The 12,391-nt window shown below is 44.5% G+C and overlaps 1 protein-coding gene across 4 annotated transcripts in view; it reads right to left on the reverse strand.

The window, feature by feature from the left end:
• LOC141152948 (uncharacterized) overlaps window positions 1-12,391 on the reverse strand; it is a 236,853-nt gene that overhangs the window by 20,290 nt on the left and 204,172 nt on the right. For 3 of the 4 annotated variants that reach the window (XM_073637602.1, XM_073637610.1, XM_073637619.1), the window contains 2 exons: window positions 4,129-4,167; window positions 2,195-2,242 (listed from right to left, as the gene is read on the reverse strand). In XM_073637602.1, coding sequence (XP_073493703.1) covers window positions 2,195-2,242; window positions 4,129-4,167 — 87 coding nt within the window. The remainder of the gene's footprint in view (window positions 1-2,194; window positions 2,243-4,128; window positions 4,168-12,391) is intronic. The other variant, XM_073637626.1, reaches the window with a different exon arrangement.

The raw sequence follows: 12,391 nt of genomic DNA on the forward strand, positions 1-12,391 counted from the left end.
AGTCGTCTAATCACTTATACCGCACGAGGAACGGTGTAAAAAATAAACTCTCGGGTTAGGGTTGTGCTAGGGTTAGGGCAGGGGTTGGGGTTAGGGCTGGGGTTGGGGTTAGGGCTGGGTTGGGGTTAGGGCTGGGTTGGGGTTAGGGTTGGGGTTAGGGTTGTGATGGGGTTGGGATTTTTTTCAAAAGTAAGAAAAAAAGATGATGATATGGCGACTAGTGTTGAGCGCAAGTGCTCACTACTTGAGTTTGCATCGCGTGCTTGGGTATGCATTGAGTATCGTGGGTATTTGAGTGACATGCTCGAGTCTCCGCCCCATATGCTTCGCGGCCAAAAAAACTTTGTGGGGATTGCCTGCCATGCACGAGCGATCCCCGCATGTTTTTTTTTGGGTGTCTAATAACCGTGAAACATGCGGGGCTGGGACTCGAGCATGTCACTCGAGCACACGCAGTACATGGTGCATATCTGAGTACCCGATGCAAACTCAAGTAGCGAGCACTTGCGTTCAAGACTAATGACAACTTATTCAATATGATGACCTAATGTTATCAAATTCTGTGTCGTACCTCTGGGTTCAAAATGTTCACTATACCCCTTGATAAAATCCTTGAGGGGTCTAGTTTTCAAAATGGGGTCACTTGTGGGGCGTTTCCACTGTTTAGGCACATCAGGGGCTCTCCAAACATGACATGGTGACCGCTAACAAATTGAATGGAAAATCGGCTCAAATTGTTAGTGGACACCATATTGCATTTGGAGAGCCCCTGTGTGCCTAAACATTGGAGCTCCCCCACAAGTGACCCCATTTTGGAAACTAGACCACCCATGGCACCTATCTAGATGCATAGTGAGCACTTGGAACCCCCAGGTGCTTCACAAATTGATTCGTAAAAATGAAAAAGTGGAAAAAAAATACTTTTTCATTTTTACGGATTAATTTGTGAAGCAGCTGGGGGTTCCAGTGCTCACTATGCATCTAGATAGGTGCCTTGGGGGGTCTAGTTTCCAAAATGGGGTCACTTGTGGGGGAGCTCCAATGTTTAGGCACACAGGGGCTCTCCAAACGCAACATGGCGTCCGCTAATTATTCAAGCAAATTTTACAATCAAAAAATCAAATGGCGCTCCTTCCCTTCCGAGCCCTGCCGTGCACCCAAACAGTGTTTTTTCCCCACATATGGGGTATCTGCGTGCCCAGGGGAAATTTCACAACAAATTTTATGGTCCATTTTTTCTTGTTACCCCTGCAAAAATAAAAAAAAATTGGGTCTAAAGTAACATTTTTGTGAAAAAAGTTAAATGTTAATTTTTTTCTTCCACATTCCAAAAATTCCTGTGAAGCACCTGAAGGGTTAATAAAGTTCTTGAATGTGGTTTTGAGCACCTTAAGGGGTGCAGTTTTTAGAATGGTGTCACTTTTGGGTATTTTCTGTCATAAACACCTCTCAAAGTGACTACAAATGTGATGTGGTCCCTAAAAAAATGATTTTGTAAATTTTGTTGGAAAAATGAGAAATCGCTGGTCAACTTTTAACCCTTATAATTGTGCTGATGTAAAGTAAACATGTGGGAAATGTTATTTATTAACTATTTTGTGTGACATATCTCTCTAATTTAAGGGCATAAAAATTCAAATTTTGAAAATTGCAAAATTTTCAAAATTTTCGCCAAATTTCCATTTTTTTCACAAATAAACGCAAGTGATATTGAAGAAATTTTACCACAATCATGAAGTACAATATGTCACGAAAAAACAATCTCAGAATCAGGGTGATCCGTTGACGCATTCCAGAGTAATTACCTCATAAAGTGACAGTGGTCAGAATTGTAAAAATTGGCCTGGTCATTAACGTGCAAACCACCATCGGGGGTAAAGGGGTTAATAATACTGGCCCATAGGAGTATCCTGCCTCCACCTTGCTGGCACATGAGTCGAAGACAGAGGTCTGTGCACATTCATGATCCAGCCATGGGCCCATCTATCTAGTCCATTAAGATTCACTTTCATCTCATTATTTCATAAACCCCTTGAAAATGGAATCCTGTGATCACGCCCCAATATCTTATCAATTAGTTTTATCTTATCCTTATTTATTTGTACAATCTGAGCCCGAATTCTGTCTCATATAGCTCAGGAAATCTCCCCAATTTTTATTTACTTTCACATAATTGAAGTTTGTTTTTACGTACCCGTTGTTCTGAACTTTGCAAACTAGATTCTGATGACTTGCTGTTCACCTATAATAGCATGAACATGGTAGATTAATACAGCCACTTTAGTTACATTGGAGAGTGAGATAAGATTAATAAACTGTAGACAAATAATATAAATATATATAAAATAGGAGAAGAAATAACTCTTCAAATGATTACTGCACATTTGATGCTTAACTGTAAGGGGTAGTGGGGATTAAAATAACATGGCTGATAGGCTGCATTCACACATCCATGTGACACGCTTTAGTGCTGTCCAATTTTTTGACAGACAGCACACAGACCCATAGAGAGTTTCATTGATCTAAACAAACATCTGTTTTAAAAATGGATCCATGTCTCCGGTCCATGAAACTCAGATCATGTCCTATTGTCAACTGTTTAGTGAATCAAACTCAGCCATTATTAAAGTCCATGGGTATCTGTTTAAAAATGGATGAAAAGTGGAAGAAATCATTTTACGTTATTGTTTCATGCATGTTTTATCCACTTTTAACTGATCCATCGCTAAGAGTCAATAAACATAAAAATCTCAGATGCTCTACATGCTTCAGTGAAATAAAAGGGATGACAAAAAAAATGGTGCACAGATGCAAAATGGAGGAAATACGGATAACGCATGAGAGAAAAGCAGTCTGCTTTACATGGATGTGAAAATAGACAGATGCGTGAATAAAGCCTTATTTCCAGAAATTACAATAATGCCACATGCAAACATGCACTGTGTACAGATGTGATGCTGAACCACTGGCAGCATGAATCAGACGCTGGACCAAGCATCTTGGATGACTAGTCTGAGGTCTCCTTCGGCTTCTTCTCACCACACTCCCCATGACAAACAGGTCTCTACCTACACAAACATATAAGGAAAAACCTATCACTCAAGGACAGTCGGCAGGGAGAATCCTCCGGGAACTGGCCTCTTGGACTAATCACGTGAGCTGCATGGTCCCTGGCCAGCTTTAAAATGTATGTTTTCTCCGAAAATCTGCAGCATTATAGAGAAAACATACTTGGCTGAAATGATGGAATGATAAGGCCAGTGTCTGATTCATGCAGCCTATGGTTCGGGCAGCATAAATTAGTTATTACAATCCCTTTAAAAATGAGCCCTCCAGCTGTGATTTGTTATAAACCGTTGTGCTATACTCATTCTCCCCAAGTCCAGCATCTAGTCTTTGTTGCTGCTCTCAGTGTCTATTATTGGCTCCAGTACTGACATCATGCCGTCAGCGCTGCAGCCAATAAGATAGTTCAGTTAATGTGGAAAAAGAAGAAAAAAATAGCACTCACCAGTACTTTAAGAACACTTCTTTATTCTGTCACATTAAAAACGATGAGGAACACGCTATGGACGTCGGCCATTTTGTGCTCCAGCGCTTCAACTGGTCCTGGCACACAGGACCCTTTGAAGCGACGGAGCGCAAAGTGGCCGTCGTCCGTAGTGTGTTCCACATGCTCCCCTGCCTCATCGTTTTAAATGTGACAGAATAAAGAAGTGTTCTTAAAGTACCAGTGAGTGCTATTTTTTCTTCTTTTTCCACATGACTATTCAAATGACTTTGTTTCTGCAATAGCACCCGGTACAAATGGGGTGAGGTGTTGAATAGGGTCCCTGAATATCACTGGTATACCCAGGCAACAAGTGGTACACAGGTGCTGGTTTTTTTTTCTTCTTGGACTGATTGCAATAATATAGTTCAATGTCTCTGATCAGCTAATGATGTCAGTGAAGCAAAAAATAATAGACATTGAGAGCAGCAGTGGAGACTCAGCGCTGGACCCTCAGAAGGTGAGTAAAGGTTTTTTTAAAAAACAAACTTAAGCTGGGATGGAGGAGTTTTCCAAATCCAGATAACCCTTTTATGAACTGATTATAATATTGAAACATTTTCTAGATAGTGACTTACCTCAACATTTTCAGAAGTATTTGAATCTGAATCTGGAACCTGTTAGGAAAATTAGAGTTGTGTTATTTAAAGAAGCCCTCCCAGGTATCTATATTTTTTTCATTAAATGTGTGTGGATGTGTATAATGTGTAGTTTGAGTGTATAAATATACTCACCTATAGAGATGAGCGTTGTTCTACTCGAACTGTTCGCCAATCTCAAATTCGAGCTGTTTTGGGCGGTGTTCGAGCCGGTCGGCGAACACGAACAATTTGAGAAAAATTCGGCTGTTCGAGGTTATGTTCGATAACTGTTCGTGCACCAAAATCATAACTGGATTTTTTCTCAGTAATGATGAAAATTAATGTTAATACGCAGTTTGAGTGTACAGCGGGGCGGGGGGAGGGGCAGGGGATGGATCTCTGCAGGAACAATGAAGATCTCCATTTTTTTTTCTCTTTCCCGCATTTGCAGTGGGGAGGTGCAATCTGTCAGCCTATCAGCAGCGCACACACGGAGCGAAGTGCTTTTTTTCACACAAGCAAGGGCATGTGTGATTGGCAGTGTATGTCACATGTCCTTGCCCTATAAGACCAAGCCATTTTCCCCGTCGCCACCATTTTCTCACTGCTGCAGCTGCGTGTTAGACGGCACCGCTGTTGCTGTGTGCGCTATACCTTGTTAATTTCAAGCCAATTTTCGCACAAATATACAGATAGCTTGGGAGTAGGGAATAGTTGTGATTGCAGTCCTTTTAAGGACTAGGTTACAGCATTTCCTACGACTTTTATCAGGCAGGTCTGTGCTCTTAAATAGATAGATTGTGGGAGTAAAGACTAATTGTAATTGGAGTCCTTTTCAGGACTAGGTTACATCAGTTCCTATCAGTTTTTGCCAGGCAGGTCTGTGCCAGTGCTGTGCAAGTTTTTTTCACAGCATTTGGCTGAATCTAGCAAAGCTAATCCTTTTTGGCCTATTGCAGAGTGTGTTAGTCAGTGGAGTAGCCTATCTGTGTTGCAAGATATACCACCTGTGTATAGAATACCAATTTTTTACTGCACCTAGTGAAGTAAAATCTTTTGGGCATAGCATCATTCTATTAGTCCATCTATACTGACCTCCATCAGGTTGCAAACTGAATATAATTTTTTTCTGCATCTAGCTCTGAAAAAATATTTGGGCTTCTAGCAGTGTGTGGGACTTGGTCTATTAGTCCATCTATACTGACCTCCATCAGGTTGCAAATTAAAAATAATTTTTTTCTTCATGTAGCTCTGAAAAAATATTTGGGCTTCTAGCAGTGTGTGGGACTTGTTCTATTAGTCCTTCTATACTGACCTCCAGCAGGTTGCAAACTGAATATAATTTTTTTCTGCATCTAGCTCTGAAAAAATATTTGGGCTTCTAGCGGTGTGTGGGACTTGGTCTATTAGTCCATCTATACTGACCTCCATCAGGTTGCAAATTAAAAATAATTTTTTTCTGCATCTAGCTCTGAAAAAATATTTGGGCTTCTAGCAGTGTGTGGGACTTGGTCTATTAGTCCATCTATACTGACCTCCATCAGGTTGCAAATTAAAAATAATTTTTTTCTTCATTTAGCTCTGAAAAAATATTTGGGCTTCTAGCAGTGTGTGGGACTTGTTCTATTAGTCCTTCTATACTGACCTCCAGCAGGTTGCAAATTGAATATAATTTTTTTCTGCATCTAGCTCTGAAAAAATATTTGGGCTTCTAGCGGTGTGTGGGACTTGGTCTATTAGTCCATCTATACTGACCTCCATCAGGTTGCAAATTAAAAATAATTTTTTTCTGCATCTAGCTCTGAAAAAATATTTGGGCTTCTAGCGGTGTGTGGGACTTGGTCTATTAGTCCATCTATACTGACCTCCATCAGGTTGCAAATTAAAAATATTTTTTTTTTTTTAGCTCTGAAAAAATATTTGGGCTTCTAGCGGTGTGTGGGACTTGGTCTATTAGTCCATCTATACTGACCACCATCAGGTTGCAAATTAAAAATAATTTTTTTCTGCATCTAACCCAGCCAATAGTTTTGGCCTAATACCACAGTTTGGCCACTCAGCTCTGCTCGGTTACCATCCATTGTTTTTTTGTGCAAACAACTCCAGAGTTGTGAATTAGTTAACCACCAAAATGAGTGGAAAAAGGCCTGCTGCTGGTGGAAAGGGGAATAGGCGTGTTGGGAAGGGGAAAAAAGGTTGTGTCCGTGGGGTAGGTGCAGAAGAAAGACCATCTTCCAGCCAAACTAAAATGTCTACTTCTTTTAGCGGACAATGTGATAAGATCCCTTTCTTACGGCCACGCCAATCGCTACAAATTCCAGATGAGGCACAAAAACAGCAGGTGCTTCAACGGATATCAAGTGCTCCTTTAAGTGGGCTCTCCTCCACATCAACTTCAACATCACAAATACTCCAGTCCTCAAAGGTGTCACCCAAATCGCACTTGCTTCCTCACAGCTCCCAAATCTCCAGCTGCCCGTCTGAGTATGAGGTAGAACAGATGGTTGAGTCTGCAGAGCTGTTTACTCATACTATAGCCTGGGAATCAGAGGTCGACTCCAGCGCTTCTGTGAATCCAGACGAGGAAATGATCTGCACTGATGCCCAGAATCTTTATGAGTCGGATCCAGGACCAGACGCAGAAGGTTCTGACCATAATGTAGACCCTCATTCCCAAACTGTAACTCCTGTTGGTGGAGACAATGAGGAAGACGATGATAAGACTCAAATACCTGATTGGAGCGACAACTTTAGTTTTTTGTCAGGGCAGGAACAGGTTGGCTCTGAGGACGACGGGTGTGATAACGCACAGGGTGATGATGATGAGGTCGGAGATCCCACTTACTGTCAACCCACAGTCAGCCAAGAGATGAGGTCAGCAGAGGAGGTGGAGGAAGATGCTAGTGACGACGAGGTCAGGTTGCGCCTTCCTGGACAGAGACGTAGTACTGGAAGCACGTCAACAACTGCATCCTCAAACACAACTCTGCCTCTCACCACAAGTCGTGGTGGCTCTTCAGGTCGCATGGGTGCTAAGCCTTGCATAGCCTGGGCATTTTTTCAGATCGATAAAGATGACCCAACTCGTGTTATCTGTAACATTTGTCAGCAAAAGCTAAGTAGAGGCCAAAAAATACATAGTTTGAGTACTTCATGCATGAACCGGCACATGGACATGAAGCATAAGTTGCAGTGGGAAGCTCAGTGTGCTACAATGCGGTCTAGCCGGCCGGGCCAACCACCGTCTGCCATATCTTGTGCATCCGCGGCCTCTTCATCCTCTGTGACTGGGGGGACAGCAGTCACACCTGTTTTGGGGCGCAGACCTGCCACCTCTTTACCCGCAACAGCCAGCGTGATTGGCAGGTCATCATTTTCTTTGGAGGTGGTAACACCAGCTGGTCTTGAGCGCTGTCCGACATCGATAGCACCACCTTTGGATCAAGGCAACCTAACATGTCCGCCTGCATCTTCCTCACAGACCGGCAGTTTGCCGGGGACACCCTTATCAACCCCGTCTAAGCACAATAGCCAGCCCTCGGTCCCTCAGATGTGGACAAGTAAAAGACCATTTCCTCCTAGCCATGAGAAAGCTAAGAGGTTGAATTTCACCATCTGCAAGCTCTTGGCTACAGAAATGCTGCCTTTCCGCCTGGTGGACACAGAGGATTTTCGAGACCTTATGTCCGTCACAGTGCCCCAGTACCAGATGCCCAGTCGGCACTACTTCTCAAAGAAAGGTGTGCCTGCGCTCCACCAGCATGTCGCACACAACATCACCGCTTCTTTGAGAAACTCTGTGTGTGACAGGGTGCATTTCACCACAGACACTTGGACGAGTAGGCATGGACAGGGGCGTTACATGTCGCTGACTGGGCACTGGGTAACTATGGTGACAGCAGGACAAGGGGCTGCTGTCCAAGTCTTGCCGTCCCCACGAGTTGTGCGTCAATCCTCTTTATGTCATTTTTCCTCCACTGCTTCTGCCTCCTCAACCTCCTCTCGGTCTTCCACCTGCACCCAAAGCCTGTCTGGTCATGCCACAAGCTTTCTAACTGCGCAGAAGGGATCCTGCACACCTCCTTACTATGCTGGCAGTAGGGCTCAACGTCATCAGGCGGTTTTTACATTGAAATGTCTGGGAAATGTGAGTCACACAGCTGAGGAGTTGTGGTCAGCTCTGGAGAACCAATTTCATGAATGGTTGTCTCCACTGGACCTGAAACCAGGGAAGGCCGTGTGCGACAATGCTGCAAACCTGGGTGCGGCCCTTCGCCGGGGCAATGTCACACACGTGCCTTGTATGGCTCACGTGTTGAACCTGGTTGTCCAGCAATTTTTAGCCCACTATCCCAGACTAGATGGCCTTCTGCAGAGGGCACGGTCGCTGTGTGCTCACTTCCGCCGTTCGCATCCCGCAGCTCAGCGACTTACATCTCTACAGAAGTCGTTGGGCCTGCCACTTCACCGGCTAAAATGCGATGTGCCTACCCGGTGGAATTCAACTCTGCACATGTTGCAGCGACTGTGGCAGCACCGACAAGCCCTGGTGCAATACGTTCTGACGTATAGCCTGGGCCAACGAGATTCAGAGGTGGGGCAAATCACGCTGGAGGAGTGGTCTCAGATCAGGGACCTATGCACCCTTCTGCACAGTTTTGAAATGGCGACGAAGATGTTTAGTGCTGACGATGCCATTATCAGCATGACTATTCCGGTGATTTACATGCTGGAGCACATGTTAAACAGAATTCGGAGTCAGGTGGTGGCACAAGAGGAGGTGGAGGAAGTAGAGGAGGAGGAGTTGTATGCGGAAGGGCTAACATCTGCAAGGTCCAGACGGTCGGCAGCACCAGGGCGGCAGGCATGTGAGGGTGGGGGAGATGATTTTACCAGGGCGCATGGTAGCAGCCAAACTAGTGAGGAAGGTGCAGGAGCCCAGGAAGAAGTGGAGGACGAACTGATGGAAGACTCATCAGATGAGGGAGACCTTGATCACATTTCTGTTGTGCGAGGTTGGGGGGAGAGGACAGAGGAAGGAAGCATGATTGTTACCTCGCCACCAACACAACAGGGACTTGGTGCTCCTGGATGCGCAACACACATGAGTGCCTTCTTGCTGCACTACCTGCAACATGACCCTCGAATTGTGAGAATTAGAAATAATCCTGACTACTGGGTTGCCACACTGTTAGATCCCCGGTACAAAAGTAAATTTGCAGAAATTATTCCTGCCATAGAAAGGGATGCACGCATGCAGGAGTATCAGCAGAGACTGTTGCAGAATCTTACATGTGCTTTTCCACAAAATACCAGTGGTGCACGTAGTGAATCTCACAGTTCCAACTTGCCAACCGTGGGACCGTCAAGTGTTCAGCACTCAAACCGTAACAGAACCACAGTATCTGCTGGTAACATCAATTTTGCGGAATCATTTCACCACTTTTTTAGCCCATCCTTTGCAAGGCCACAGGAGACAAGAAGTCTGACACATAGTCAACGCCTAGAGACGATGGTACAGGAGTATCTCCAAGTAAACATTGAAGCCACGACTGTGTCACTGGACCCTTGCTCTTTTTGGGCTTCCAATCTGGATAAATGGCCGGAGCTAGCCACTTACGCCTTGGAGATCTTGTCATGCCCCGCAGCCAGCGTTCTGTCTGAACATGTGTTCAGCGCTGCTGGTGGTGTGCTGACAGATAAGCGCACGCGGCTCTCCACTGATAATGTAGACAGACTCACGTTCATAAAGATGAACAAATCATGGATCCGAAACGACTTTTCTACCCCTGTGTCATCCTGGGGAGAGTAAAAGCTTGATGATTGGTTAAAATCACCCTACCAACCGTTTTAAGCTTTCAAATTACTAATCATGTTTATCTGTATCTTGACTGGAAAATAATTTGGGCTTTGTAGCAGTGTGCAGCACTGATCCTATTAGGCCATCTATAATAAGCTTCACCAGATTTAAAATTAAAAATAATTTTTAGCTGCATCTAGCCCGGAAAATAATTTTGGGGCTCCGAGATGCGCAAGACACATAAGTGCCTTCTTGCTGCACTACCTGCAGCATGACCCTCATATTGTCAGAATTCGAAGTAATCATGACTACTGGGTTGCCACACTCTTAGATCCCCCAAACTTTTCGATCAACCTTTTCATTTTAATAAAGACCAAAAAAATGGTCATTTTTGAAATTATAAGCATTAGCAGGTTGTTAGAAACTGAAATCAAACAGTTTTCAACTCAAAACTTTATTCTAGGTGATGTTACATTTTCACATAGGACCCCTTGTTCGAAAGGAGCTTCTGAACTCTCTCGTCCATTGAATTTGTCAGGTTTTGGATGGTTTCTGCTTCAATTGTTTTGCATGAGGACAGAATACCCTCCCAGAGCTGTTGCTTAGATGTGAACTGCCTCCCGCCATCATAGACACTCCTTTTAATGATGCTCCAAAGGTTCTGAATGGGGTAGAGGTCAGGGGAGCATGGGGGTCACACCATAAGTTTGTCCCCTTTTATGCCCATATCAGCCAGAGATGCAGATGTTTTATGTGCAGCATGAGATGGTGCATTATCATGCAGAAAAATGATCTTGCTGTGAAATACACGGTTCTTCTTCTTGAACCATGGCAGGAAGTGCTGTTTGAGAAAATCCACATACATTATGGAGTTCATCTTTAGCGCCTTCAGGGATCCTAAAGGGGCCGACAATCTCTCTCCCCATGATTCCAGCCCAAAACATTACTCCACCTCCTCCTTGTTGGCGCTGTAGCTGTGTTTGCGTGGGGTGTCCATCAACCAGCCATCCTCCACTCCATTCATCTGGACCATCGAGCGCTGCACGGCACTCATCCGTGAACAAAACAGTTTTGAAATCAGTCTTCATGTAATGTTTGGCCCACTGGAGCCGTTTCTGCTTGTGTGAAGTGGATAGAGGAGGTCGACAGGATGGCGTATGCACAGCTGCAAACCTCTGAAGGACCCTGCATCTTGTTGTTCGGGGGACGTTGGAGGCACAAGCAGCTTCAAAAACTTGTCTGCTGCTATGACAAGGCTTTTTTGCCGCTGCTCTTTCAACCTGACGTAATTGCCTGTAGGAAAGAGTCCTCAATTTGCCCTTATCAGCACGCACACGTGTGTACTGTGAATCAGCTACATACTTCTTGATTGCCAAGACACTTCATCCTGATCATCGCACAATGTTGATTGTAGTCATGCCTTGACCTAAACACTCCACAATTTGTTGCTTCTCAGCAGCCGACACATCCTTTTTCTTTCCCATTTTGGCAGAAAATGTAGGCTGCTTAATAATGTGAGAGAGCCTTCTTAAGTAGTCTTGCCTTTCATTGGACACACCTGCCAAACTAATTAGCACAGGTGTCTGCAATTGCTTACAGTGATATAAAGAGCCCTGACACACATCACCATCAATGAGTTTAACTGACAAACAAACAAATTCTTCCCTTATCACTCCTAAACACTTTTTGCATAATAATTTGGAACGCGGTGTACATGTGCTTTTCCACAAAACACCAGTGGTTCACGTAGTGAATCTTACAGTTCTAACTTGCCAACCGTGGTCTGTATGGAATTGTTCAATAAAGGGCCCAAAATTAAGATAACATAGATGGGAGAGGTCTCTATGAATAGGAATTCCTAAGTATTTGATACCCTGTGAGGGCCAGGCAAAGGGAAAGTTGGACTGGATGGAATCCTATATGGATTTAGGGAGGGAGACATCGAGGGCCTCAGACTTCGCTGCATTGATTTTAAAATTTTACCATGTAACAAAGTGATCTATTTCAGCCATAACAGCAGGGATGGATATATGTGATTGAGTGATATATACTAGGACATCATCAGCAAATAGAGAGCACTTGTACTCGGTGCCTCCCACCTCAATCCACCTAATATTGGGGTTATGGCGAATTGATGAGAGCAGGTGCTCCGTCACTAGGATGTATAAGAGAGGGGACAGAGGACATCCCTGCCTTGTCCCATTGGTGATTGTGAAAGGTGATGAAAATGTTCTGACGCACCCCCTGGGCCTTGGGACACCCGGAGCCGGACCCTTTTTGGTGGATGCTGGTGGTTGTAGTCTTCGTGGCGGCGATCCGGTTCCGTGGCTCAGGGCGGTCAAACCAGTGGCGGAACTATTTATGTGGTTTTGATGTTTAAATGTCCGACTACGCCACCCGTGGATTGCGGTCAGAGTGAACCGCCGCTACAGGGCAGACCGCTAAGGCTGGTGTTGTGGG

This window comes from Phyllobates terribilis, unplaced genomic scaffold (genome assembly GCF_046119375.1).
Source record: "Phyllobates terribilis strain yellow unplaced genomic scaffold, ASM4611937v1 Scaffold_1__5_contigs__length_1240528914, whole genome shotgun sequence".
In the NCBI taxonomy this organism is placed as follows: Eukaryota; Metazoa; Chordata; class Amphibia; order Anura; family Dendrobatidae; genus Phyllobates; species Phyllobates terribilis.